Source organism: Pterocles gutturalis, unplaced genomic scaffold (assembly GCF_000699245.1).
Source record: "Pterocles gutturalis isolate BGI_N339 unplaced genomic scaffold, ASM69924v1 scaffold17160, whole genome shotgun sequence".
Classification (NCBI taxonomy): domain Eukaryota; kingdom Metazoa; phylum Chordata; class Aves; order Pterocliformes; family Pteroclidae; genus Pterocles; species Pterocles gutturalis.
In genome coordinates this window covers 1-24631 of record NW_010143860.1, presented here as the reverse complement: position 1 = coordinate 24631, position 24631 = coordinate 1, and the positions used below count along the sequence as shown (strand labels likewise).

Sequence of the window (24631 nt, the reverse complement as noted above, 5' to 3'; positions counted from 1 at the left end):
CTTACATTGTGCCTAAATTACTTTTCTTGTCTGGGAATTCTGCTGGAGTCTTGGTTCTTGTGTTCTTGCTGGAATTTCCATCACTGCATATGAGCTGCATAAATTATAACTTTTCATTAAACAGTGAAACTTCTTTTTATATTCCAAACTGCAATGCAATGATATTTTTCTGTACTTGGAAAGCTCATAGCACTTCTTGAGCACTGCTATAATGAAGAAAAATAGTAATATATATCTGTTTAATTATAGGATACTGTTACAGGAAAAGAGAAATTGTTTGCTTATGCAACTTGAAGAAGCTACACGTTTAACCTCATATTTACACTCCCAGTTAAAAAGGTGAGTTATGTAAAACCATCTGGTTTTGAAGTTTTACACTGCAGCAGAGAAGAATATTACTAATGTATAAAGTTTACCTTTTAATACTTTTATGTATGTGTGCCAAGTAAATTATTTTTTTCTAAATTTATGCCTTTTGGAATGTGATTGTGGATGGAGTTTATAAATAGTATTGGTGATGGCTATTTGGGCTAGATTATTATGTGTATTGGGGAATTTTATATGCGATCTCATTTTCTGAAAAGAAGATACATACTTAAAACCTGTTGTAATATTGTTACAGTTTTACTAATAGGAAGATAACATTCTTTTACATTCTGTGAGGTTTAATATTCTGATACCTTCTCCAAAGGAGGGGTTTTTGTTCCCTGGTGAGTTGACAATGTTTTGCTGTTTAAATATGAGAATGTGCTAAGACCCACACAGAAGCCCAGAATGTTTTGCATATTCACACTTGCAGCTGCCTTTTTAGATGCAGCTCTTGGGGATTCCTCAGCTCAACACTATGCCAACATCAAAAGCTCAGTTCCTGCTGTGTTTCACTTCATCTCTCTCCATCACTTATATTCTTCTCTCCTTAACTGTCTGAGACTGGTAAGAGGAACTGGAATAGGTTTAAACCTAAAGTCTTTATTTTACACTGGAAAAACCTGTGAGGGTGAGGCTTACACAGCAGTTTGTTACGGCTTTCCAAATCCCTTCTCACTTCTCTCCCTCATATGTTTATGACGCATCATTAATGTAAATTCAAGCTGGATCACGGTAATCTACCCTTCCTGGCTTTACATTGAGTCCACTGATCCAGATCGTGCTGTGGCCTCTTTTCTACCAAATTATGGTTGCTCGCACATTGAAGGAGGGATCAGGCTTGTCCTGTTGGACCCTTTATTTTTGGGTACGTGGTCCTGATTTGGTTGTCACTTGTGCTGTCCCAGTCATGGTTGTGCTTGAGATCAGGGCAAGAGGCACAAGCTCAACCTTAAAATGCCCAACCATCTTTCCATGCCACTGTACTGAATATGTGTAAAATTGCTTGTGTAATCTGGATTGACATTTTTATGTCTGCACTTTTGTTCCTGGTTGTATTTGAAAGGGTCTTTTTTGTTTTTTCTTTCTTTGCCTGCTGTAGTCTGTCGGCTAGCACCCTCACAATGTCCTCTGGCAGCAGCAGGGGATCCCTTGCCTCCAGTCGAGGATCCTTGGCCTCCAGCAGAGGCTCTCTCAGCTCGATCAGCTTTACGGACATCTATGGCCTTCCACAGTATGACAAATCAGACAGCATTACAGACTATGGGCAGCATTTACGCTTTGACATAATTCCCTTTGAGTCTCTCACAAAGGATGTGCCATATGCTGATCCCATTGGACACTCAAATTTCAATAAGCAGCAGAGGTCTCTGGATACTCCGCAGTCACTGGCATCCTTGTCATCACGGTCATCATTGTCATCACTGTCCCCTCCAAGCTCACCTCTGGATACCCCATTTCTCTCTGCATCTCGAGATTCTCCCTTGGCTCAGATGTCAGAAGGTTTTGAGGAGGTGGCAAGCATAGGAGCTCTGGAAATGCTCAGGGCTCGGACCACAGCGTTGGGTGACGATGATACACAAGGAACGAGCTCGTCTCAGACATCCACTTACCCTGTGGACAGTGAAGGGCTGCAAGAAATGGGACCACAGATGACTGCTATGCAAAGTGTTGGAGGTGAGTTTCTGGACATTTATCTTGTCATGTTATCATAGGAAATGTCACACAGACCTCGGCATATGAGCACAGTAGAAATTGCTCCTCAGTTTGGCTTCTTTGACTTCCATCAGTTAAAAGTTACATGGTGCTAGCTGTTAAAAAAAACCCAAAAAACAAAAAACCCAAGCAAACAAAAACCCCAAACTCCCAAATTTCGGGCAAAGAGGTGAAAGACCAGAGAAATCTTTGTAAATAGATCTTAAAATAGTGTTGAATTGGGTGGAAGAAAGGAAATGGAATATGGACTTTCTTTGGAGTGTAGTGCGTCAACGAGTAAATATTTTGGTCTTGGATGGGGAATTAGTAAAAACATGTGTTGCTTAGTTATGTCTGAGGCCCCCAGGTGTGCCCATGTTGCCATTATTCTGATAATTTAAAGCCACACGAACCTAGAGGGGGGAAAAAAAGCCCAAACACAAAATGAAGCACGAGGTGATGCTGCTGACAGTGCTTGAAGGCTGACTGACTCTTTGCTGAGTTGATCCACATCGCAGACGAGGTTCCCGTGTCTGAGTTCTGCGATGGAGCAGAAGCCACAGTGGCGTGGCGGTGTTAAGTGCATGGTGCACTGTGCTCATGAGTAGAGTGCTTTGTCAGCCCAGGAGCATGTTTTGTTGGGGCTGTGTGAGAAGTTAGGCACCCACTTGAGTGGCTGTCTCAGAGAATCTGTGCTCTGTGATTGCAGAGGAATGATGTGCGCAGTTACCATGGCACACATATTATAGAGGTGGGTTTTTTTCCTACTTGATGATGAGTTTGGACACGCTTTAGCTGGTGACGATGGAAGCTTCTGAGGCGCTACAAATTAGAAGTGTAAGTTAGAGAGATTAAAAGAAGAAGGAGAAACCTTTTCAAAAGCCAAAGCAAACAAATTAAAAAACCTGAGCGTACAGGCACGTGAGACATTTCTTTTCCTGTTTTAATTGGTCAAATGAAGAACTGCTCTTAAAATGAAAAACAATATGCCTTCATGATGTTGTTTTTTTGTGTTGGCTTGCTCGTATTGCTAATAAAATCATACCAGTAGAGAAGGCCTTTTAGAGAAAACTTTACATATTAAAGGTTGTAATTCCCGTCACATTTCTGTATCCAGAATTCCATGATAGCAATTGCGTAGAATGTTGCATTCAGGACTTAAAACATCAGGAGTAATTTGAAATATAACCAGAGAATATATTATCCTACCAAAATCTTATTTGTCAAGTGATAATGAGAAGGAACATTGACAGTATCTATGGAAAAGCTTTCAGCTTTTTATTTTTAGAAATAAAATGTCCAAACTATGCTGAAAAGCCTGCATTGTTCAAACAGCATTTGAGTCTAGACTCACCTACTTTCCTTAATGCAGCCAGCATTGCCAGAAGATACTGCTGCAGAATTTACATTTACTAGATGTAAACATTTATAGTGCCCATATTGCAGCATTCAGACCAAAATAAACAGAATTCCAGAGACCAACATGTAAGTTCCTGCTTAAATTAGTGCCATGTAGAGGCTTCTTGAGGCTTTCTTTAAACCTCAGATCAGACCACAGCATGTCTTCACCCATTGTGGTAAGTGAAACTATGTTAGTAGTTCATTTGTAGGTCGTATGTGTTTCCTAGAAGTGAAGGTCTGGTCTGAGGGCCTAGGGAGCAGTAAGATGAGGGTCAAGTTCCTGCTTTGGTTTTCCTTTTCTCCCTTCTCTATCACGTTTCTACACGTTTCACAATTCTCTGAATACCTCTGGCAGAACATGCCTGTGCTACCTTCTGTTGCTGCTGCAGAGTGCAGCTCCTAGTCCGGGGGTTACAGCTTTTCTCTGTGTACAACAGAGGGCTTTGTGTTGCTTTTTGAGGAAGAACATATGGTTAAAAGATAGGCAGGTTGTCTTTTTTTGACTTTTTTTTTATATTTGAATTTGAAAACAATGGCTCAAGAAAAAATTGTTTAACCTTCTGGTTTTTGGCTGGAATCATGACTACTTTGAGCTCCACAGTCACTATCTGGTGTGTTTGCAATTGTAATGCAGTTGTTTGCAAGTAGCAGTGACAAGTTTTGAAATTATTTTGGTTTTGTACTCCTTTCTTGAAGAATTTAGTGGAGCATCAAGCTCGTTTATCGAAAGTTTGGGAAGCCCCAGGTTTTCACTAAGGCACTATGCAATATGCTTTGCTGCTGCCACCATATGGTCTGGTAGCATAATGCGACGCTGGAAAACCAGTATCATCTTGGGACAAATCTTTTGCCTGTTCCTTCACTAGGCAAAACATGAGGAAGTTTTTGCAAATTCTGGGGGCTGGGAGGGTTAACACTGAATAAACTGGACATACTTTGCACTGAAGCAGCACTTGAGCAAGTTTAAGGAGTTCTTCAGGAGCTGCAGTTTTGATGTCCAGTTGCTGATCTGCTGTTCTATTGTTCTGCATCTGTCTCAGGGACATACTGTGAAATATGTAAGCACGTGTGAATGGAGGGAATATGCCTGATAGGTTAAATCCATCATATTTATAAAGCTGGGAGTGGGAGGAAACATGTTAATAAAATATTGAGCTTTAATATCTTCACTATCTCTTACTCTCTATCCTAAAATAATCTTTCAAGTGCTATGTTTCCTGTAATGTCTAAATAATCTCTTGTTTGCAAAATATTGTCATAGATCTTAAAGGTGATTTATCATTGTGTGCTTTTCATTTTGTCTTGTTTCTCATGCGGCACAACAGAAAAATTCACTGTAAGTGAACCTAAAATTATTTATTGTGCTGTTTTTGCCTGTGATTCCCAGTGTGTTTTTCTGTGTGAAGTGTTGGGAGTTTTTTTTTTTTGAGTTGCATGTGAAGAAACAGGAGATTTTGCTACATTTGGTTTTGTTTGATATTGTGCTGTATCTGTTTAATCGTTATGGCATACCTAATTTTTTTGCTATGTCAACTTAACAATATATTCATGGCCGTAGTAAAATTTCTGCAAAAATGTTCTGCGAGCTTCATAGTAATGCCTGACAGCATCATTGTAGGTAAGGTCTGTTTGTGTCTCTGATTTAGTTTTTATGAGAGTGTTTGACTCTTTTATTTTAGTGCATTTTGAGCTGACGTGCGGTATTTGTAGTCTCCGAAGCTTGTGAAATGTGCTTTAGATTTATTTGTGTATTTTTTAGCTGATGAAATCTTGGACACCAAAACTACTTTTGAAGTTCACTTTTTCAACTAATGACACCTGAGAATATTCTTTTAATCAGGTCTGCCTTAGGTTTTTCAAGCTTTGGCACCTAGTAGTTCTGGAAATTCACATATGGTTCACTGATTTTGATATTTAAATAAGAAAATGAAAGGTAATTGTCTTATCTTAAAACTTTATTTTTAAACCGTTCTTTAGCTTCCAGCATTGGAAGGTTTGTAACCTGTGATAAACCTTGTTCTGTTTAAACAAAAATCTGATGTTTCTTTCTTCTTGACCAATTCTTCCTACTTCAGTTTTTTTCTAGTCAAGGGTGTGTTTTGGTGTTTGCGTCTCTCTCAAATTCTCTGGGATTGTCCAGATGTTATCAGATGCTTCCATGGCCGCAGACAGCAGGCAAACCTTTGTCAAGTTACAACATTGTTGTAACATGTCAGTTTTTCATGACATTATATTGGTGCTTCAGACCAGTTTTTCCTTCCAGACAAGTTGGGAACATGAACTTCCAAAGGAGAGAGCCCATGAGGTCTTTTGTCTCCTACATCTATACAAAGTGTTCACATAGGAGGGTGCGACAAAGGCTTATTTACAGAAAGAAGTCATCCTAGTGTAACTTGTTGGAAGTAGTACAGAAATTACGGACACACTTTCGCTTAACAATTATACACTTTGGTGAAGTGTGTCCTCTTTCCAGTCATGTAAAATTATTGGGAAATTTTGATACTAAAAAATGCCTCTACAGACTACTAGTTTTGATTCTGCATAAATACCCAGTGACAGCACTCATGGAGGTGGGCTCACTAAATTGAAAGTTCTTAAAAACAAAACAAACCCACCACTTTGTACAAGTGTTATGGAAGAGATCGTGGTTCAAACACATTTTCTTTGCTTTCTGTGAGCAACCTAGAACTCTAGTGTCATTTGCAGTGAGGATGAAATGAGTTCTACTTCACCATGATGTGTGATGAACCGTAAAGATGGGATGTTATAATTTTTTGGGGGAAAAGGGTGATTCTTTCTCTAGGCACAGAAGCAAATGCAGATTGGGATATCCCTGGTCAGCAGATAAATTTGCTGCATAGCTGAAGGTGGCTAAATCCTTCATTGAATTTGGAGAGGAGGTCTGTAGGGCTCCTTATGGATCCAGAAGGATGGAGAACTGCCTCTGTCCTGTTTATGGGACAATTTTTGGTTTGGGTTTTGGTGGTTGGTTTGTTTGTTTGTTTTGGTTGGCTTTGGGTTTTTTTGTTGTTGTTGTGGGTTTGGGATTTTTTGGGGTTTTTTGTTGGGGTTTTGGTTTGGTTTTTGTGGGTGTTTTTTTTTTTGTTGGTTGGTTTTTTTTGTGGTGTGTGGGGTTTTTTTTGTGGGTTTTTTTTTTTTTTTTTTTTTTTTTCGGACATTGTGGGGTAGAACCAGGGACTTTTAGCTCCAGACAGGACCCTCTGGTTTTTGGAATATCTTTGGCAATTTTGTGCCATTGGTGCCCTGAAAAGTAGTATGCCTCAGGCTGGTGCAGGACTGCTGGGTTCAGTGCATCCTGTCTGCCAGTCCCACAGTGGGTTAAAGCTAGCCTTATCAGATGCCTCTGTTGACAGCAGCAGCGTGGATGTATTTGGGGGATTTTTTTAAAAAAAGCTTAAAGCCCTAATGTCCTGTCCTGGTGGTGCTTGGGTGGGAGTTGAGATGGGTCCCATGCAGTGGGGTGGCTGCAGGTGGTGCTCAGCTGTTGGCTGGTGCTCTGCTGAAGAATCCTTACTGTTTAGGTATCAGTCTTTTATTTTTGATGCCTTAAGATAACATGTAACAGAGATACTTAATGAGTTGTTACTTTGAGTACAACACGTTTCATCCTTAGCCAGGAGAGTAAGCAGTAAAGTCAGCTGATGCTTGCCTCCAGTGTGATGTGCACTGTGCTGCTGTCAGTCCGAGTGCTGTCTGCTAAATCTGAGAATACTTCCATGCTGTGTATTTTAAGTTTCTGAGCATGGGCAGAAGCAGATAAAATGCTTTCTCTACCTCTGAACTGGCAGTTCTTTGCCGTTGCTTTTCTGCTTTGAGGACAGTCATTGAGCCTTAAGCAAAAGTGGGGGAAGCTGGCAAATGTTTTTTGCCACACAATGAAGAAATAGCGCTTCCACAAGTCTCTTTAATGGTTCTCTGTAGGATGTGAAAGAAAACAACTTGAAGTTAGGAGCTGTAATTTAAGTGCCGAAACCTTACCTATGCAATTCTTGAACAGTACCCCCTGTGCACGTACCTTAAAGGATCGGGAGCTGCTATACCTACTTTCTTCTGCAAAACCTGGTGTATAACATCATTTTTGTTGATACCTCACTATTTATGGTGTTGCTGATGATTCGGGGAAGGGTGAAAGAGGGGGTTGAATATTGCTTCCTCCTCCCCCAGTCAGTTTTCAAAGTAATTCACCAAGAATTTGAAAAAACAGTGATCTGAGTGAGTTTGAAAGTACTGTTTCTTTTTGATAATGCCTCTCAGACTGTAAATAAAAGCTGCTATTGTGCGATTGTATAAACAGTATGCTTTGAGATTTTGTGTTAGGAAACAAAAGAGAACAAAACCTTACATTGTTTTATCAGATAACTTTTTAAAAGAATTAGTGTCTGTGTTTGTTTCAACCTATTGTATATTCCATAGGTAAATCTTAGAAGTTTAGAATATCATGTATACATATGCTTAATTAATGTAAGTCTTCCTCCAGAAGGGATTATTCCATCAGAAAAGCACTGTAATAACAATGCAATTGGTTTATGCTTAGTCGCGTAGTAGAAGAATTAGCCACAAACTTCCTTTCTTAATTCTCCCAGAGAAAGTCTCCTGCCAATTGTGTTCTAGGTTCTTAACTTACATTTAGATGAAAAAACAATGAACTGTGTTTGCTGCTGGTTTGGATACAATGAGTGTTTTGTGTTTAATTTTTAAGAGATTGCTTTGAGCTGATGTTGTCCTCACTTTTTTTCATGACAGCTGTAACTTTGCGAGGAGACAGTGGTAGAAGATCGGAGAGGAGAGCCAGGCGAGTTTCAGCATGTCTCTCAGATCATTCACTGGCTAGTGACAGTGGCGTGTTTGAAGCTTTAAGCAAAAGGTCAGGTGTATAAATGCGTAGTAAGCTGGAAATATTCCTGTTCTACCACACGGTCTGAAAGAATTTGTTGTAAATTTCTGAATACACTTTCAAAATGTCTAATTCTTAGTAATGTAAGAATATTAGGTTGCATGTTTTAAAGGAAAGAAGCTTTTTGCATCTAGTTCCACTGTCATCATCACAAAGGGCCAAGTCCCTTTTGCTTTTTTGTCTCTAGCATTTTAACATCATATACTGATCGCTTGAATGATCATTTTCTCAGCTTACTAGTCTTAAATCAGTAATTTTATTTTAACCATCTATAAAAAAATAAAATTATACGGTGTGCCTTACAATTCTGATTAGCATGTGATAAAAGCATAACTACAAGGAAGAAATGTATGAACTGCTGAAAATTTAGAAATGTGTAGGTTGATCAAGTGATTGAAGGATGGCTAAAGACGTGTTACTCTATACAATTGTTTTAACACAATAGCAGTAATTGGGAAGAAGATAAGATTTTGAGGATGCAAAAGAGAAATGGAAGATAGATTAAATATTAAACTGCCCTAAATGTCTTGGAAGAGGTATACTAAAAAGCATTTTTAAAAATTGTGAATTACTACTTCTGTTCTCTGTGTTTTTAAATAGATGTCTCAATCCTTTCTGTATTAACCAGTCTCTCCTGTATTACCAAACAGTTCTTTATATCCATAAATCGTAAAATCAGTGTTCGTTTCATTATGTTTTAACAGCTGAGGGTCAGTGTGTAGTTTACAGTACTTTCTGTTCTTGCAGGAATGAAGATCTGGAAGAGCCTGTTTATGGTGATGCTGCCAGCAGTGAAGAACCGCAAATACATGTTGGTTTTCTGTGAGTAGCCTACCTCCTCTTTCTCCCTGTCAACTCAGGAGGAATTGCTCACTAAGTTTTTAACTTTTTAATAAACTTAACTGCAGTGGGTGGTTTTAAGAAGTTTCTGAATTGAAAGCCAAAGTTTAGTGGATGTGCAGATTAGTCATCATGTGCCACTTTCTGATGGGGATGTTCCTTAACCACAGTTTATTCAGTGTCTTTTCAATGCTGGCAGGTAAAAGGCCCTTTGTTACTACTTTCAGTAGCGTTTTCATTGTCTGGGCCATTAGTCAGTGTGTGGATATAGGGATACATATCTCTGTGCAAGATCTGACTTTTCATGCCAGATAAAGGAGGATTACCTTAGCAAAGTCATTGGTGAAGGGACACAAGCACAGCTCCAAAATACAGCTTTGAAATCCTGTGCTTAGGGCATGCTATCTTTGTTAGTGGGAGTAGCATGGGGAAGCGCACATTATAACAGTACAAGGCAGGATGTCATATTGTAGCCCTCCAGAATCGTCTCTTCCCATTGGAAAACTAGTTCCCAAGGTTGAGGTCTTCATATCTCAACCAGGTTTGTTAGTGCCATTTCAGAATTCATATTGATGTGAAAGACTAGATTTTTTTAATTTATTTTCGTTAACCCATGAAAATAATACAGTCTGATTTGTCTAATGTAACTGATGTGTTACGCATGCATGCATGCACATATGCATGTGGTGTAGCTGTTTAAACCATGGCATGTATTTTATAAAACTGGTTCACTAGCAAGAGTCGCAGTAGGGAATATTATTCTTTTCAAGTTGAAAAATGCTTAGTTCTCTTAGTTCTGATAACTTTGTTACTGTAGCTAATATTGTCAGTAATGTTCTGTTATCACCGTGTGATATCTGTAATTGCTTTTGATTCAAACTGATTTAAGAGATTTAACAGCAAAAGGGATTTGTTGAACAGCAAAAGGTGCTTTTACTTTCTTAAAATCTTCCTAGTCTTTCATCTCTGTCTCATAGGCAAAGTATTGATGCTTGGTGTATAACACAGAAAATTTATTTTTCAGGCGTGACAGTGGAAGCGAATGTCTGCTAGTACATGTATTACAGCTGAAGAACTTTACTAGTCTAGTTGTTAAAGAAAACTGCAAAATGTAAGCTTCAATTTTACCCAAAGTTTATTTGTTGCTTGTTTTGTGCCACAGTCACAAATCTATAAATTAATTTGCTTTCATGCAAAATTAAGCCATTTCTGGAGAAGATGGTATGTCTTAGTTTACATGAGGAAAGGGTTAATTTTATGGGCAAAGTGTCCTTTTATTAAAACTTCTGTCATAATGGTGAGCATAGTCTCTAGTGATCCATGTTCTTATGTGTTTATTATGCTCAGGAATGTTTGTTCAAAAACATCAAAGTCATCCTTCCATCACGCCGTGCCTTCTGTCCAAAAAGCTGTCTATGTTATTTGCAGTATTCCAGAAATACAGTTTCCTATACGACTTCTCTACATCTTTGTCAGTGATGTATCCTAGAATAAGCTCAGTGTAAATTTTCTCAGATGTAGTCACATCTATGTTAACTAGTAAGAGAGATACCTTGCTCTTTATCGTAAAAAAAAAAAAAAAAAATCCGAAACACCCAATAACCAAACCAAAATAACAGACCAAACAAACACACAAACAACAATAGAAAAACCCAACCAGGACATCTGGTCTGTAGACTTTTGTGGCCATTAGAGGTCTGCTTGAATATCTGTGAATCACCTTCCAAAGATAATTTTAACAAAAATACAAGGTGGGAATCAGTACAAGCAATTGAATTTTTTAACCTCTGGCGACCTGTGCTACTTTTTGAAATGCCATATTGCATTATATAGAATGTTGCTTGTTTTTTTTTCTAATAAATGTTTCTTAAATAATGGTAATGTTGCCATAAAACACAGTCTTATCTACTGATGTGTATCTTAATGTATTTTAAAGAAATTTGACCTGTGAAAATTGTTGATCTTTATCTCTGGGAGAGGTTGTTTGCAAACTGTGGAAAATGGAGGTGTGATAACATTGTTGTATTGTAAACTAAGTCATTCTGTGGGAGTTATTAAATTCACATAGATCTCACTGAATGAGTTGATCTTTTTTGAGAAAGCTTGATCTTGCTAACCCTGCAAACCTTTAGTGGAAATTCTTCATATAGGTCATTTTATCGGTGTTGGTCTTTTACTTTGTTTTCAATCTGAGTGCAAGGGCACACTATAGGGAAAAAATGGGAGCATTGAGTAGTACTCAACCATGTTGCCTTGTGACTAGAAAAATAAATAAGCGTCATCTGAAGAAAGTAGAGTTGCTAAGGAAGTAAAAGACACCAGATGGTTTGTTGGACATTGTCATGAAGGTAATCGGGCATCTAAGAGACTCTCAGAAAGGCAGTTCTGTTCCTCATCCTTCTCCGTTAACTACTTGGGCTGGAATCAAGAAATTGGATGGCTGAGAGGTAAATCAATTGGTTTGACTCGTCAAAAAATAAGTTTAACCAAAACCAGAAAAAGCTTTTAGCCAGTTTAATGAACTCCTGAATCAGTTGCCAGGGGCAGCACGGAGGAGGTTACCTGCAGCAGCCAGGGAGCAGAGGAGCTGGATCACTCCCTTTTTAGAGCATGCAAAGCTCTTTAGCTAACTGATGCTCTGCACTCTAGCACTGCAGTTCCATCATAGTGAGCTTTTTGAATTGTCCTCTACCTGTTTATTTGCCTGTTAGTGACAACCACTCTGGTGGTGGCATAAGAGTTCATGCAGCTGTGTAGCCAGCTTGAGTGTGCCTCTGAGCTGGATTATTTTTTTAAATCCTTGAGCCTTTTTTTCCTGCTAGGGTAGCTTTTTAACCCAGATGAGTTTTCTGGTCTGGTTCACAATACAGCTGTATGAAGCTGTTTGCTGGCACAAGTGAAGGTATGGCAAAAAATTGGATATTTCAGGGGCTAGAGAAGCAGTCAGGACAGGGAAAACACAGAAACTCTTCTCTAAGTAGATCTGCTCCCTTCTGTCTGATAAAATGGTAAATTTTGATTTTGGCTTGGAGTCTCAAATGAGATGGTACCAGATATTTAAATTTGTTTTTTAAGATGGCAGATGGATACAACGATTGTAGGCTTCTTTTGCCATCCCCTTGTACTGAATTTCTTAGGGGTGGGGGGAAGGTATGCTTAGTGGGTGGAAGGAAGAAATGGTTCAGTGACACTTAGGAGGCAATTCAGTTGCCTAAACATAGGCATGTATTTCCATTTGAAATGTCACAGCATAACACCTGGCCTCCAGCTGCTGCTGCTCAGGAAGGCTGTAGCTCTCCCATAGATCTTATGTCATATTTGCTAGCCCCATGCAGATGCCTTGGATACCTCAAGGCATCTCAAGTGCCACTCGGTGCCTCTGCTTAGGCACCAAGTTAAAAAAAAAAAAGTTAGCATTTCCAAATCAGATTTGCAGTTCTTCTGTGTTAAGAATACTAAGTAAATTCCTGTCATGAGGAGATCCATAGTAGATTCTTCATGCAATAGTACACTGATGTTTTTGCTTAGCTTGGTTTTGAGAAAAGCAAAATAGCTTTATTTGTCTGAATTGTGCTACTTGTCTATTTTGCTGTTCCCAGTCATGTGAGAGTTTATTTGCCACCACTGGAGTCAGGAACACCAACCACTTACTGCTCTAGAGCTTTGGAATTCCAAACACCATTAATATTTAATGAAGTTTTCCGAATCCCCATGCATTCAAGTGTTCTGAAATTAAAATCACTGCAGCTGTATGTCTGTTCAGTTGACCAGCAGCAACAAGAAGAACTCTTGGTAAGTGGTCCTTTTTCTTAAAAGCCCTATAATATCGGAAACTAAAGTTACTTGTGGAATAAATTTTAAGATTGAAAAGAAAAAATGAAGACTTTATTTTTCCATAAGAAGTGCTGATAATGTGTCCGTTCACATACCTAAGTATGGTTCTGTTAATTAAAAAAGGTGGGATTCTTAAAAATTTGAAATATGTGCATTCTAGGAAGTGAACCCAAGGTCTTGTCTGCAGTAAGGAGTTTTGTCATTTTTGCACTAGACCTGATGAAAGAGAAAGCACCTCAAGAATGGGCTGGATATATAGGTGTAAAATGCTTTATACTGGTATAGCTATTTAGTTTCCTAGAGGAACAGCCTATTTCAGCAGTGTAAAGCATCTTTATATTAACACAAGTTCATCTAAGTTTAGGGTGCTTTTATTTTAACTGCTATTACTGAATTTGCAAAAAAATAATGTGTCTTCAGGTTATGTTGGTAGGAATTATTTTTTTTTGTAGTCTTAGTGTAGTTTTGTCAGAAATATCTGTGTCTACAGTAGTTCATAACATACTTTAGGGTAAGTTAATAATGTCACTCAAAAAGAGAGAAACAATTCCATGGCTTCTTAATGTATGTGCACTGGAGTATGTATTTAAACATTATAACCATTGCCCTTTTTTGCTGTAGATTGAAAATAAGCATTTGCTCAAATTGAGCAATCATTTGCTACCTCTTAACTGCTGTGATAGCCTCTACAGTTGTCTTTCAAAATCTCTTCCACTGAGATTAGTTTTTTCCATCTATTTAATCATCCATATAGTCTGAAGTTCTTGATGACTTCTTTCTTTTAAATAAGATTATGCCAGTTGAATGCTTTCCTAAAGCCAGACTGGAGTTTATCCTAAGTTATACATATGTTTGTATATAACAGGGAATGAAAAAAAAACATATTCTAGCAAAAATTTCTAAACTTCACTTACATAGAGAAGTAAATCTACTAAACTTGTGAGATGGTCCTTCTGTCTATTCCTGCAACCTTTTAATCATATGCCGTGCCTTGCTGAAAGATCTTTTTCTGTTTTCATACAGCTTTCTGAAAGTGTGCTTCCTTAAGTTGGCTTGTTTCTTCCCTGGTGGCCTCATCAATGTTGAGATAAGGGAGTTGTTGTTTTCCGTGATTAGCATATATAGCTCACATTAAAACATCAAAGAAGTGCAATTGCCTTTCTTGCAAGCACATGACATTGCCGTTTAACTTGTAGATTCTGATCTTTTACAGCCCTGACCAACCAGTTATTCCCTGTGTTTTAATTTATTTGAATTCTTCTTCTCAAGCTTAACATTTTTCTTTTGCATGTCATGATTTTATTTCAGAACATGTGTCCTATTTTTTAACATCATTCTAAATTCTGATCCTTTTCTCATAAATTTTACAATTCCTCTCTTTGACATCACTGAGAGTTTCATAAATGCTTTTATTATTCTGTCATCCAAGCTGTTATCAAATGCGTCAGAGTAGGCACAAGACAAGACTGCTAGCAGACCCACTTTGGTTTCTTCATCCTTTGGAGGAAGCACCAAATCTTGAGGTGGAGGTGAAATATTCATTAGTACTTTCATTACTGATAATTGTTAATTGGGTTTGGTGGTGATTTTCTACCCAATGAGTCATTCACTTTGTAGGAGCAGCTTCTTTGGCATGCCTTCTTAGCCACTTAATAAATGCAGTGTGCAGGGCAGCGTCAGACATCTTAAGAGTCAGCATATGTTTTTTCCGATATTGGTGACAGGAAAATAGCTTTCCCTTCCACCCCTACAACCAAACCCAGCGTGTCTTAAGCATTTTCCAACTCTGATGCAGAAATGTGAGTATTTGACACGTTTCTTTCTTAACACTGTGTGTCAGAACAAGTGGACAATTAGAAGACATCTCTGTTTTATATATAAAAGGCATCTCTGTTTGTAGCATCAAATATACTGACATAAAATGATGTCCGCAGTATCATGTTGTATCCTGATAGGGCATTCTTTTTTAGGCTCAAAAACTTTTCTCCATTGTCCTTTATACACCTGTTTAAACAGAGCCTGAGGGAACATTCGTCTTAGAAAAACAATAGAAGGGTTATTTTTTAAATTATTATTTTCTAATTAACTGTTTCTTTACCTGCTTAAAGTTGAATGCAGTTCTGTAGACATTTCCTGCTGCCTTTACAATTAGAATCATTGCATCCAGGTATTTGTTTGTGAGAGATGAGAACAGTTTTTACATTATTTTTCCAGTAATTAAAACAGTTTTAGCATCTGGTCCAGTAACATGGAAATGAAGTAATTAGCAGTACTTAAAGGCTAGCTAATATCAAATCATTGCTAGGTCCAGCTAGTGAACTTTAAAAGAAAAAAATTTAAAAAGCATGGATTTGCTCACAGCTCTTTTTCATTTAAGTGAGCACCACTCAGGAATTTTTTACATGAGCACTGTCTTATGGAGTGGGGCTACTTTAAAGCTGGGAATAGTTTTGGTGGGAGGCTTCCATTAAACCTGTTTTTTGCGTGAGTCTGGGAGATGTAAAGATGGCTTGGAAAGCGGAAAAATGGCTTTATGGCCCATTTGACTGACTTATGATATAAATAAACAGAACAAAATAGCTTTACATGACACTTTCTTTTCCCCTTTAGAAGGTGCCTCTGAGGACCAGAGAACGGAAGGGTATCTCAGATTATAGTTCTCTCAAAAGAAAACAGATTAAAGTAATATTAATTTACACAAATGTCGGAATCAGATATGTAACTGAGAGGTTTTTTTTAATAAAACATTAAGAGCTGTCAGCTGTAACAATCACCTACATCAGTCATAGAAATTTTATTTTTCAACTTAAAAAAACTGATTATCTGCACTGATCCTTTCTGGTCAAGCAAGAGGCAGGAAATTCAGTATCTTAGACATCATAACACAGTAAAACAAAACTGTCTCTTTATAACAGACGCTATTAGTATTTGATAAAGTGGATTTTGGACATTATAAGTAAAATGCTCTTTAAATGAGAATGTATCTATCCTGCAGTGTATGTTTGTCTTACTGTGGTTATTGCTTTTTGTTGTTTACAGGGCATTGCTCAGATAAACCTGACTGATGCAGAGAGTTCTGGTGAGATGCAGCTTCACTGGTATTCTGTTCAGATCTTCACTGGTTCAGACCCCCAGAGAACAAAGAATAAAAACCAGTGTGAAGAAAGTATTCCCTGGTCTTCTGGAAATGTAACTACAGTTAAAACCGTATGGCTCTGAAAAAGTGATTTGTTTACTTCATTTGATGTGCTGGGTGGTTGTTTGTGATCTTACCTCAGTTGCAGTTTGTTTTCAAGGTGCACAGAAAGTGATACCTTAATTTAGATCTTGTGGCAAGAGCTGGATTTTAAAACAATAATTAAAAGCTGGATCATGTCTGGACAGGTGTTTGAAATAGTACTCTGTGTATGTTTGTATGCACACTTCCAGTCTGACTAACTAAAACTTGTTAAAAATTTCTACCGCTGCACTTCAAGAGGTTGTTAACAAAGGTTGTAGAATTTCCATCTTTGGAGATACTTCAGTCCCTGTCTGGGCTCTGAGCAACCTGATGTGGCTATGAAGCTCTCCTTGCTTTGGGCAGGACATCGGACTAGGTGACTTCCAGAGATCTCACCTAACTTGCTGGATGATGCTCCACAGTGAGATAATAGTCTGCCTGGTTTCTGTGAGAAGTTGCATTCATGGAGCACCGTGTACTTTTGTTATCATTAAGATTCATGACAGATGTTTTGAGTTTGGGGGTGGGGGGGGGTGGTGTGGTTTGTTTGGTTTTTTTTTAAGGAACATACAATGGCTATGTTTTTATTGTGTTTTCTCTGATGATATGGATTAAATACAATGGCTTGTTCAAATTGTTTTATTTTAAGTCTAGTTTACCTTTCAGGATGCAGTGACAGCCCTGTTAGCTAGGACCACTGCCCAGCTGGAAGCAGTTGAGAGAGAGTTGGCAGAAGAGAGAGTGAAACTGGAGTACACAGAGGAGGAAATCCTAGAGATGGAAAGAAAGGAAGATCAAGCAGAAGCCGTATCAGAAAGGTGAAAATAGTACTTTAAATACCTCATCAAACAGTCAAGTGATATTTACACTATAGGTTTAGTCTGAAATACAGCAGGAGAAACAGCAGGTCCTTATTGTGAGATCTGCTCCCTGTTAATGTTACGAATATAAAATTCTGTTACTATGTGATGATGTGCAAACCAGAAAACCTCATTTAAATAATTGGCTGAGTTTAGAGGACTTGGAATTTGGGGAGTGAGAAAATATTATATCAAACAGAAACTTCGCTAGCGAGACAACTGTAATGGGTTTGCAACAGCACTATACTAAAAAAAAAAAATTATTATGGCACAGGAAAATATCAAAGATATTCATTGGAATACGTATGGAGTGAACATACAGCACAGCTCTTACTATTTCAGGGTTTTTTACAGTGCTGTTTCACCATTAATAATGCTTCTAGTTTGCTACCTCAGTTGCGTTTTTTCTTCTTTGTTTTCTTAGTACTGTTACAAAGACAAGAACATATGCTTTAAGAAAATTAGAAAAGGTGATTTTCTTTTTTTTTTTGGCATTAAGTGTATCTGCTTGTCAGTGCATCTGCAGAAATGCAAGCGGGATACGTTCTCCCTTATGAAAATCCTGTGTTTTTATTGGAGAAATAATAGTCTTAAAATTACAAACTGACCTGGATAACAGAATATATAAATGTGATGCATAATTGCATGAGTTTTTTTAATACCTACAAAATTCTTGTGATGTTCTGACTTTAGGAGTTGGCAAGCAGAATCTGTTGACAGTGGATGCAGTAATTGCACCCAGACTAGTCCTCCTTATCCAGAGCCATTTTGTGGGGATTCATTATCTGGACACATGTTTGCAACTCAAGCAGGCCAGTACGGTTCTGGAAAAATGCAGCCTCCACCACTAAAGGTAATGAACGAAGATGCTGCAGTATGGAAACTGCTATGCTGCCTGGCACACACAGAGTGTATGCCTACTGCTCCTTGAGTTTGAGTCCAAATTGATCTGGAGAGAAAAGAATCAGAAATGCCATTAGCAGCCTTGTATGAGCACTGCTTTCATGACAGTGGTGTGCCTTTTGAGTTGTTAAAAATGCGCTCTTCAGGGCTGGGGTTTTTTGTTTGCTTGCTGGTTATTTCTGGACAGAATTAGTTTTCTACATCAAAAGGCAAGCTATTTTTACTGTGGCCGTTACGTAATCTGTAAATATGGGCTCATGCCAATGCCTGTGTTGACCTGAAATTGTAACAGAAAAGATCGTGATCAAATTCCAGTGCTCTTAGAAATAAGAATTTTTGAAGGAATTCTGAAGAAAGTGTTTCAATGTTTTAAGACTTACATTGCTCTTTCAGTGTTACAATAAATATAGCTGGAATTTTCAGAACAATTGTGTTGAAACAGATGAATTTAAAATATTTTGTATTCAAGATATGAGACATTGGAAATAATCCTGAACAAGCTGAAATCAGCACACTTCCATTGCAGTAGAGGAATATAAGCCATTTGTGTTGCCTTTAGGGAAGAACGTCCCTCCTATTGAGGTGTGAGTTACCTTAAAGTTTGGAAGCTTTGCTAGAGTAGCATATGTTTTCTGTATTTCTGAATATTTTGGTGTTCTTGTGTCATTGTTTTAACAGTCTTTCAGTTCCCTTTTGTTGAGTTTCTTCTATTCATTTGACTTCCTTCAGTTTTAAGGTGGTTGCTTGCTTCGGAGTCACCTTGCTTATTGAAAGGTGACTCAGTTTTCTTCTGAGATCAGGTGGTAGCTTGCTTAATGCCCAGTTGCCAGTGCTGAATACGGTCTTTGTGCTCTGCAGCTATGGTTCGCTTTTTAACTGCAGCTCATAATTATTACTGTTCCAGGAAAGGCTTCTGAAAGGCAATCTTATAATTTTAAATGACCTAGTTTTAAAACTTTTTTAAAAATTAGGTGATTCATCATCTGTTCACAGTGGTTGTTAAACCTTGAACCTCGCTAGCAGGGCAAATTGTTTACTGTTGATATTGTTGAAATGTCTGATTGTTTTTGGTGAGAGAGAGAAAATAAGGAAAAAATAATTTTTTTTTTCCTTCATTGAAATTTTAGGTGGATAAGGAAACTAACACTGAGGATCTGTTTCCTGAAGAAGTTGCTATTCTTCCAAAAGAGAGAACTAGTCGCAGGCCACGGGGTTCTGCTTTTGTTCGCAGTAGCACTATTGTTCGTTCCCAGACCTTCTCGCCTGGAGCACGAAGTCAATATGTTTGCAGAGTGAGTAAAGTTTAAAAAGAAGGGGGGGAGTGGTCTTCACACAAGTATTTTTTTACAGTTTTGATAATTTCTTCTTAAGACTTTATTACATTTATAAGAAACATATACTACTCTCTAAAACTAATGAATACTCTTTCATTGAATTTAAACATGGCAGTGGGGAAGGGTCTTCTGATTCTTTTTAAGAGTTTAAAGCTGAATTTATTTCTTTTAAAATTTAAGAATCTGTGACAAATTAGATATTAAGCTCTTTTCCATGGCAACCTTAGATGTTAGGCTAGGGTGACTGATTTTACAGAGGTACAATGCTGTTAGCTTAGAAGCAGAGTTTAACTTTCAAGTACCTAAAAGTTTGGGAAAGGGGACTGAAGGCATAAGTTTAGGGTTATTGCATAAATATTTTTAGAACTCTGGTTGCTGTTATGAATGTCAGTCATAGGATGTCTGTTGCAGTGGGACCCAGGATTCCTGGCTGCACTGGTGGTGCAAGTAACTGAGGATCAGCACAACAGTTAGATGGAATATAGCTCATTGCTGTGTTCAGTGGCAAAAGTCTTATAAACAGTTGGCTCACAGTATTGCAGATCAGTACATGGGTATTGATTTTGCAATATTGCTGGAATGCACGTAGCGTTGATTGTACTCTTTCATAACCTTCTGAGAGCTTAAGTTTGAAAATGCAGTAACGATTTTTAAATTTCATGCTTTTTCCTAAACCAAGGATCTTCTGGGTTTTGTTCTCTTATTTACGTTGCACACAGTGTATCTGTGGACCATTTCAAGTTCTTCAGTTTGATTTTTGGATTCTGTATCTGTTTATGATACAGGGAATGTGAGTAAAATACCCTCGCGCACCAGAACAAAGATAGTGTGAAAAGGAAAAAATTGTTGAACACCCTTACTTAATCTGCATTTAATTAAAATCAGAGGGGGGGGAAAAGTAGGAGGCTGTATGGTTTTTCCCATGACAGTAAATGCTTTAGAAAAATATATTTCCATGTAACTCCCCTCTCCCTCTTTTTTAGGTTACGTTGTCTTCGATATTTAGTAGAATGCTTGGTGAAACTTAGTTGTAGAACACTGATGATTTTGAAGTTTTCTTGAATTCTTGTAACTATACAGTATGAACACTATTATATATAAATTTTTATAAATAACTAAAGCTCAAAAAAATTAGTTGATGAAAACAAGACAGTTTCAGTGCACTTTTAAAAATAAATCTCATAAGCAAAAGAAAAAAAATTAATCCAGAATTCTTAATGTAGACGACCTTGTAAGTCACCTATATTTTCAATATCTTTTCTAATCAGCTGTATCGCAGTGACAGTGACAGTTCAACTCTGCCAAGGAAGTCCCCTTTTGTCCGGAATACATTGGAGAGGCGTACTCTACGGTATAAGCAGGTATACCTAGAAAACTGGTTTTTACTTTTCACTAAGTTGCTAGAACACTGGTACTTCTGTACCTAAGCTTTAGATGTCCACAGGTACATTTTTATATTTTTAAGAAATGTATGAGGCTTCCGTAATATATTTGGGGAAGGGTGGTGGGTGTGTGTGTGCATGTTTTGGCTGTGGTTTGGGGTTTTTAAGCTAAAAGGCAGACATACAGAAGTGAAATATAGTTGTGAAGAATTACTGAGGAGAAAAAAAAAGAATGTGGCTGACAAAAATTAGTTTAACGGAGATTGAACTAATATTGGTTTAGGTATGGACTTTGTTAAATCTTTAAAATCTAGTTTATGATGCAGGGTGGAGGCCCAGAGAAGAGTATGTGAATGTGACAGTAAAACACCCAGCTCCTGTCCTATGCAGGCTAGTGAGCAGTAGTGTTGGAGGCCCAGGTATTTGGGAATGAATAGGTTAAGGTCTCCTTTTTTCCTGGTGCCACCCTGCACCCTGTGGAACAAGTGAGCAGAGATGGCAGGAAAGGTGTTAATGCCTTGTGTATACATGGCATATGGTTTAGCCTGGTCAGCAAAAATTAATTTATTGCTGGTGTAGGCAAGTAGACAACCATGCCTCCCATATCAGAATGTGTCTTAAAACCAATATTCAATAAAAGCCTTTAAGGGGAATCTTACTCAGTACAGTATTTTCTGACCTCATGACTCAGTTACGAGTTTTCATATTGCATCCCTTTTATTATCATTATAACATGACGTTTTAGTCTATAAACTTAAATTAGTTAAATATTTATAAGCCAAAAGGAGACCATAAAAGGAGGCACTAGAAAGCGTTAATTGAAAAAGTTTATGTGTGGTACAGAAAAGCCCTATGGCTAGTTAGCCTTTCACTGTGGAATATAAATAATCTCTCCAACACTTTGTATCAAGAAAAACTTTGTGTGTGAAGTACAGAAAATGTATGGTCTATTTAGCTAAAAATAGTCCAGTATACCATGTTGAGGGTAATATGTTGTGCGTTTTATTTGAATCCTAATAACTCAGCAGTCCTGCAGATCATCTTTGGCTGAGCTTATGGCAAGGACATCCTTAGACCTGGAGCTGGATCTCCAGGCATCCAGAACTAGACAGAGACAGCTGAATGAGGAGATATGTGTGTTAAGAGAGTTGAGACAGCGTCTGGAAGATGCTCAACTCAGAGGGCAAACAGATCTACCCCACTGGGTCCTTCGGGATGAGCGATTCCGAAACTTGTTGAAGGAAGCAGAGAGGCAGGTATGGTAACATGAGATAAGCACTAAACGTATTCAGAAACTTCTGGTTTCAAAATTTCTTGATTGTGACAAGATGTCTAAAGAGCTGTTTTTACAGAACTTCAAACAATGGATGTTGCTTCTATATTCTTGAAGTTAGCACAATAAAAATGATTGCATTGGTTATTACCAAACTGTGTCTTTATTTGAAGATGATTGCTGGAGAATTCGCCAATGGCACTTTTTGTTTTGATTTGGGGTTTTTTTGTTTTGTTTTGGGGTTTTTTGTTTTAGATATTCATTATTGGAACTTTAATAATTTCCTTACTTCTGATCTTTGAAAGAAATTTTGCTGATTTGATATTTCATTTCTTACAAGTATTTGGAATGCTCCCTAAGTATATGATTTTTTTCCTTTCTTGGGGAAAGAAATTATAGGGAAAAAATGCACAACAAACGAAATTGCCGTTGGATTATCTGAGGCAGAGAGCAAGTCTAAATTTATTTTAAGGTCTTGCTTGACAGACCTACGTGCAGTTAATTTCATTAATTTAATACGTATGTCTGAAGAGCACTAAGAAATAAAACAGTACTGTAATTCTTTTGAATTTGTAGTTCTTAGATCATCATCTATTTGAGACAAGGTACTTGTGTGCTTTTACTGTGACGAGTGGAAAAAAATCCATTATTTTAACCTCGGTATTATTCTTGTGTTTTATTTATTCACATGGCCATTTTAAGCTTTATATTCTTGTTTTCAGACCAGACAGACCAAATTTGAATATCACCAAGAGCAAGCAGCTGAAAAGATGCTAAAGAAAGCATCAAAAGAAATATACCAGTTGCGTGGGCAAAATCAGAAGGAGCCTATTCAGGTGCAGACTTTTAGGTAAGTGGTAGCATGTTCTGAAATAGCAGAGCAACAGTGCACTAGAGAGGTTAAAGCACTCTGAAGCATTTCGCTTAAATTCTGTGTGTCTTCTATACAGCCAGTAATTTTTAACTGTGTATTGATTGGGACACATAGGTTTCCTTTGAGTTTCTTGTAGTGCAAAGAAGCAAAGCAAAAGTAAAATTGCAGTATTACAGTTCTAAAACACATGAAATTAAAAAACAAGCAACAAACAAACAAACAAAAAAAAAACAAAAAACAAAGTCTTCAAGTGCAGGCATAACTTAGGTGGTTCTTTCACCTTAGCCTAGTCACTAGTAAGTTCAAATGATTTGTCAGTTCTTCAATGCAAGCCTGGTCATAAATAGTTTGTTTAACATAATATGTATACATTGCTAGTAACACTCCCTAAAAATTAATAATAATATTCCAGCTTTCTCTCAAGAAGCCTTTTCTTTGGATTTTTTTTTCCTATTTCATCTGTGTTCACATGGTATGCATTCTCTCTTAGCTTTATTTTTTTTCTGACAGCTTATTTTGTGTACAAGTGGCATTGATAAGCAGTGTGCATTTCACAGGAAGACTTTATTACCTCAGCATTAAAATTTTTATAATTTTTATTAGGTGAGAACAGTAAGAGTAAGATGATGTTAGTGCAGGATAGATGTGAAGAACAGCTACAATGTTACATTATACTATTTCATCCAGTGTTTAGATTTTTAGAACTTTTTTTGCAGGGAATACTTAAGTAAAATAGAAAAGCTGTCCTTTAATGTTTGTTTGGGGTTGTGTTTTTTTTGTTTGGTTTGGGTTTGGTTTTTTTTTTTTTTTTTGCTTGGTTTTTATTGAAAAGCCCTTTCTCAGAAGGGTGGATGGGGAAGTAAGAGGAATAGAAATTTTAGGATTGTTTTTACATCTTGTGTTTCTGGTAGTAAGAGAGAGGTTTTTATGCTTTGCCTACTGAGATATGAAAATTTATGGGAAACTGAATAAAATTAGATGTAGAAAATGAAGCAAAAGCTGTCTTCCTTCTTTAAATTTGCGCCCTTTTTATGCACATATCTATTTCTCATGACATCTACTTTACAGCATATACTGTTTGCTGAATAAAGAAACAAAAATATGACTCTGCCATCTTTTTTTTCCCCTTCTTTTGGAGGCATTATTGCAAAGTATATAAGAGTGAACTTTCTACAGATCACAAAAGGGGCTTATGCCGGGGTTGTCCTGTGAAACTTTTTTACAGTCAACTATGACTGATGTTCAATGAGTTGTATAAAGCTTATACCTAGATTTTCAAAAATAGTAATTGCGTTCAGCAGAATGTTGCCAAAAGTATAAAGTGAGGTTAAATAATTTTTATAAGTTTCTTATACTTGAATAAACCATCAGTTCAGTATGTAATAAATGCTAACCACTAACCAGAGTAATGAAACTATGTTCTTGGGGAAAAAAATATAGGCATATATTTGATTGACTTCTTTTTTAATCTTGTTTTGATCACAGAGAGAAGATAGCTTTTTTTACAAGACCAAGGATTAACATACCTCCTCTGCCAGCTGATGATGTATGACATGTTGCATTGTAAACATGAAGTATTTATCACTTTTATTTTAATGAAGTTATTAGATTAGCCAAGTTTCTTTAAAAAAATTGTGCAAAAGCTAATATACACATTTTGTAAAAAATAAAAAAAGTAAAAAAAGTAAAAGTAAACAAAAACATATATATAAATATATATACATATATATTTTA

General features: G+C 37.3%; 1 protein-coding gene across 2 annotated transcripts in view; it reads left to right on the top strand.

Annotated features, from left to right (window-relative positions):
- WWC3 (WWC family member 3) overlaps positions 1 to 24583 on the top strand; it is a 62098-nt gene extending 37515 nt beyond the window's left edge. The window contains exons 9-22 of one of the 2 annotated variants that reach the window (XM_010084908.1): positions 250 to 339; positions 1469 to 2043; positions 8227 to 8347; positions 9125 to 9199; positions 10242 to 10328; positions 12817 to 13009; positions 16091 to 16258; positions 16938 to 17089; positions 17825 to 17984; positions 19162 to 19326; positions 20637 to 20729; positions 21779 to 22006; positions 22746 to 22873; positions 24383 to 24583. In XM_010084908.1, the coding sequence (XP_010083210.1) occupies positions 250 to 339; positions 1469 to 2043; positions 8227 to 8347; positions 9125 to 9199; positions 10242 to 10328; positions 12817 to 13009; positions 16091 to 16258; positions 16938 to 17089; positions 17825 to 17984; positions 19162 to 19326; positions 20637 to 20729; positions 21779 to 22006; positions 22746 to 22873; positions 24383 to 24449 (2302 nt within the window). In that variant the 3' untranslated portion in view covers positions 24450 to 24583. Of the gene's footprint in view, positions 1 to 249; positions 340 to 1468; positions 2044 to 8226; positions 8348 to 9124; positions 9200 to 10241; positions 10329 to 12816; positions 13010 to 16090; positions 16259 to 16937; positions 17090 to 17824; positions 17985 to 19161; positions 19327 to 20636; positions 20730 to 21775; positions 22007 to 22745; positions 22874 to 24382 lie in introns of both variants that reach the window. The other variant, XM_010084907.1, reaches the window with a different exon arrangement.
- The last annotated feature ends 48 nt before the right edge of the window (positions 24584 to 24631 follow it).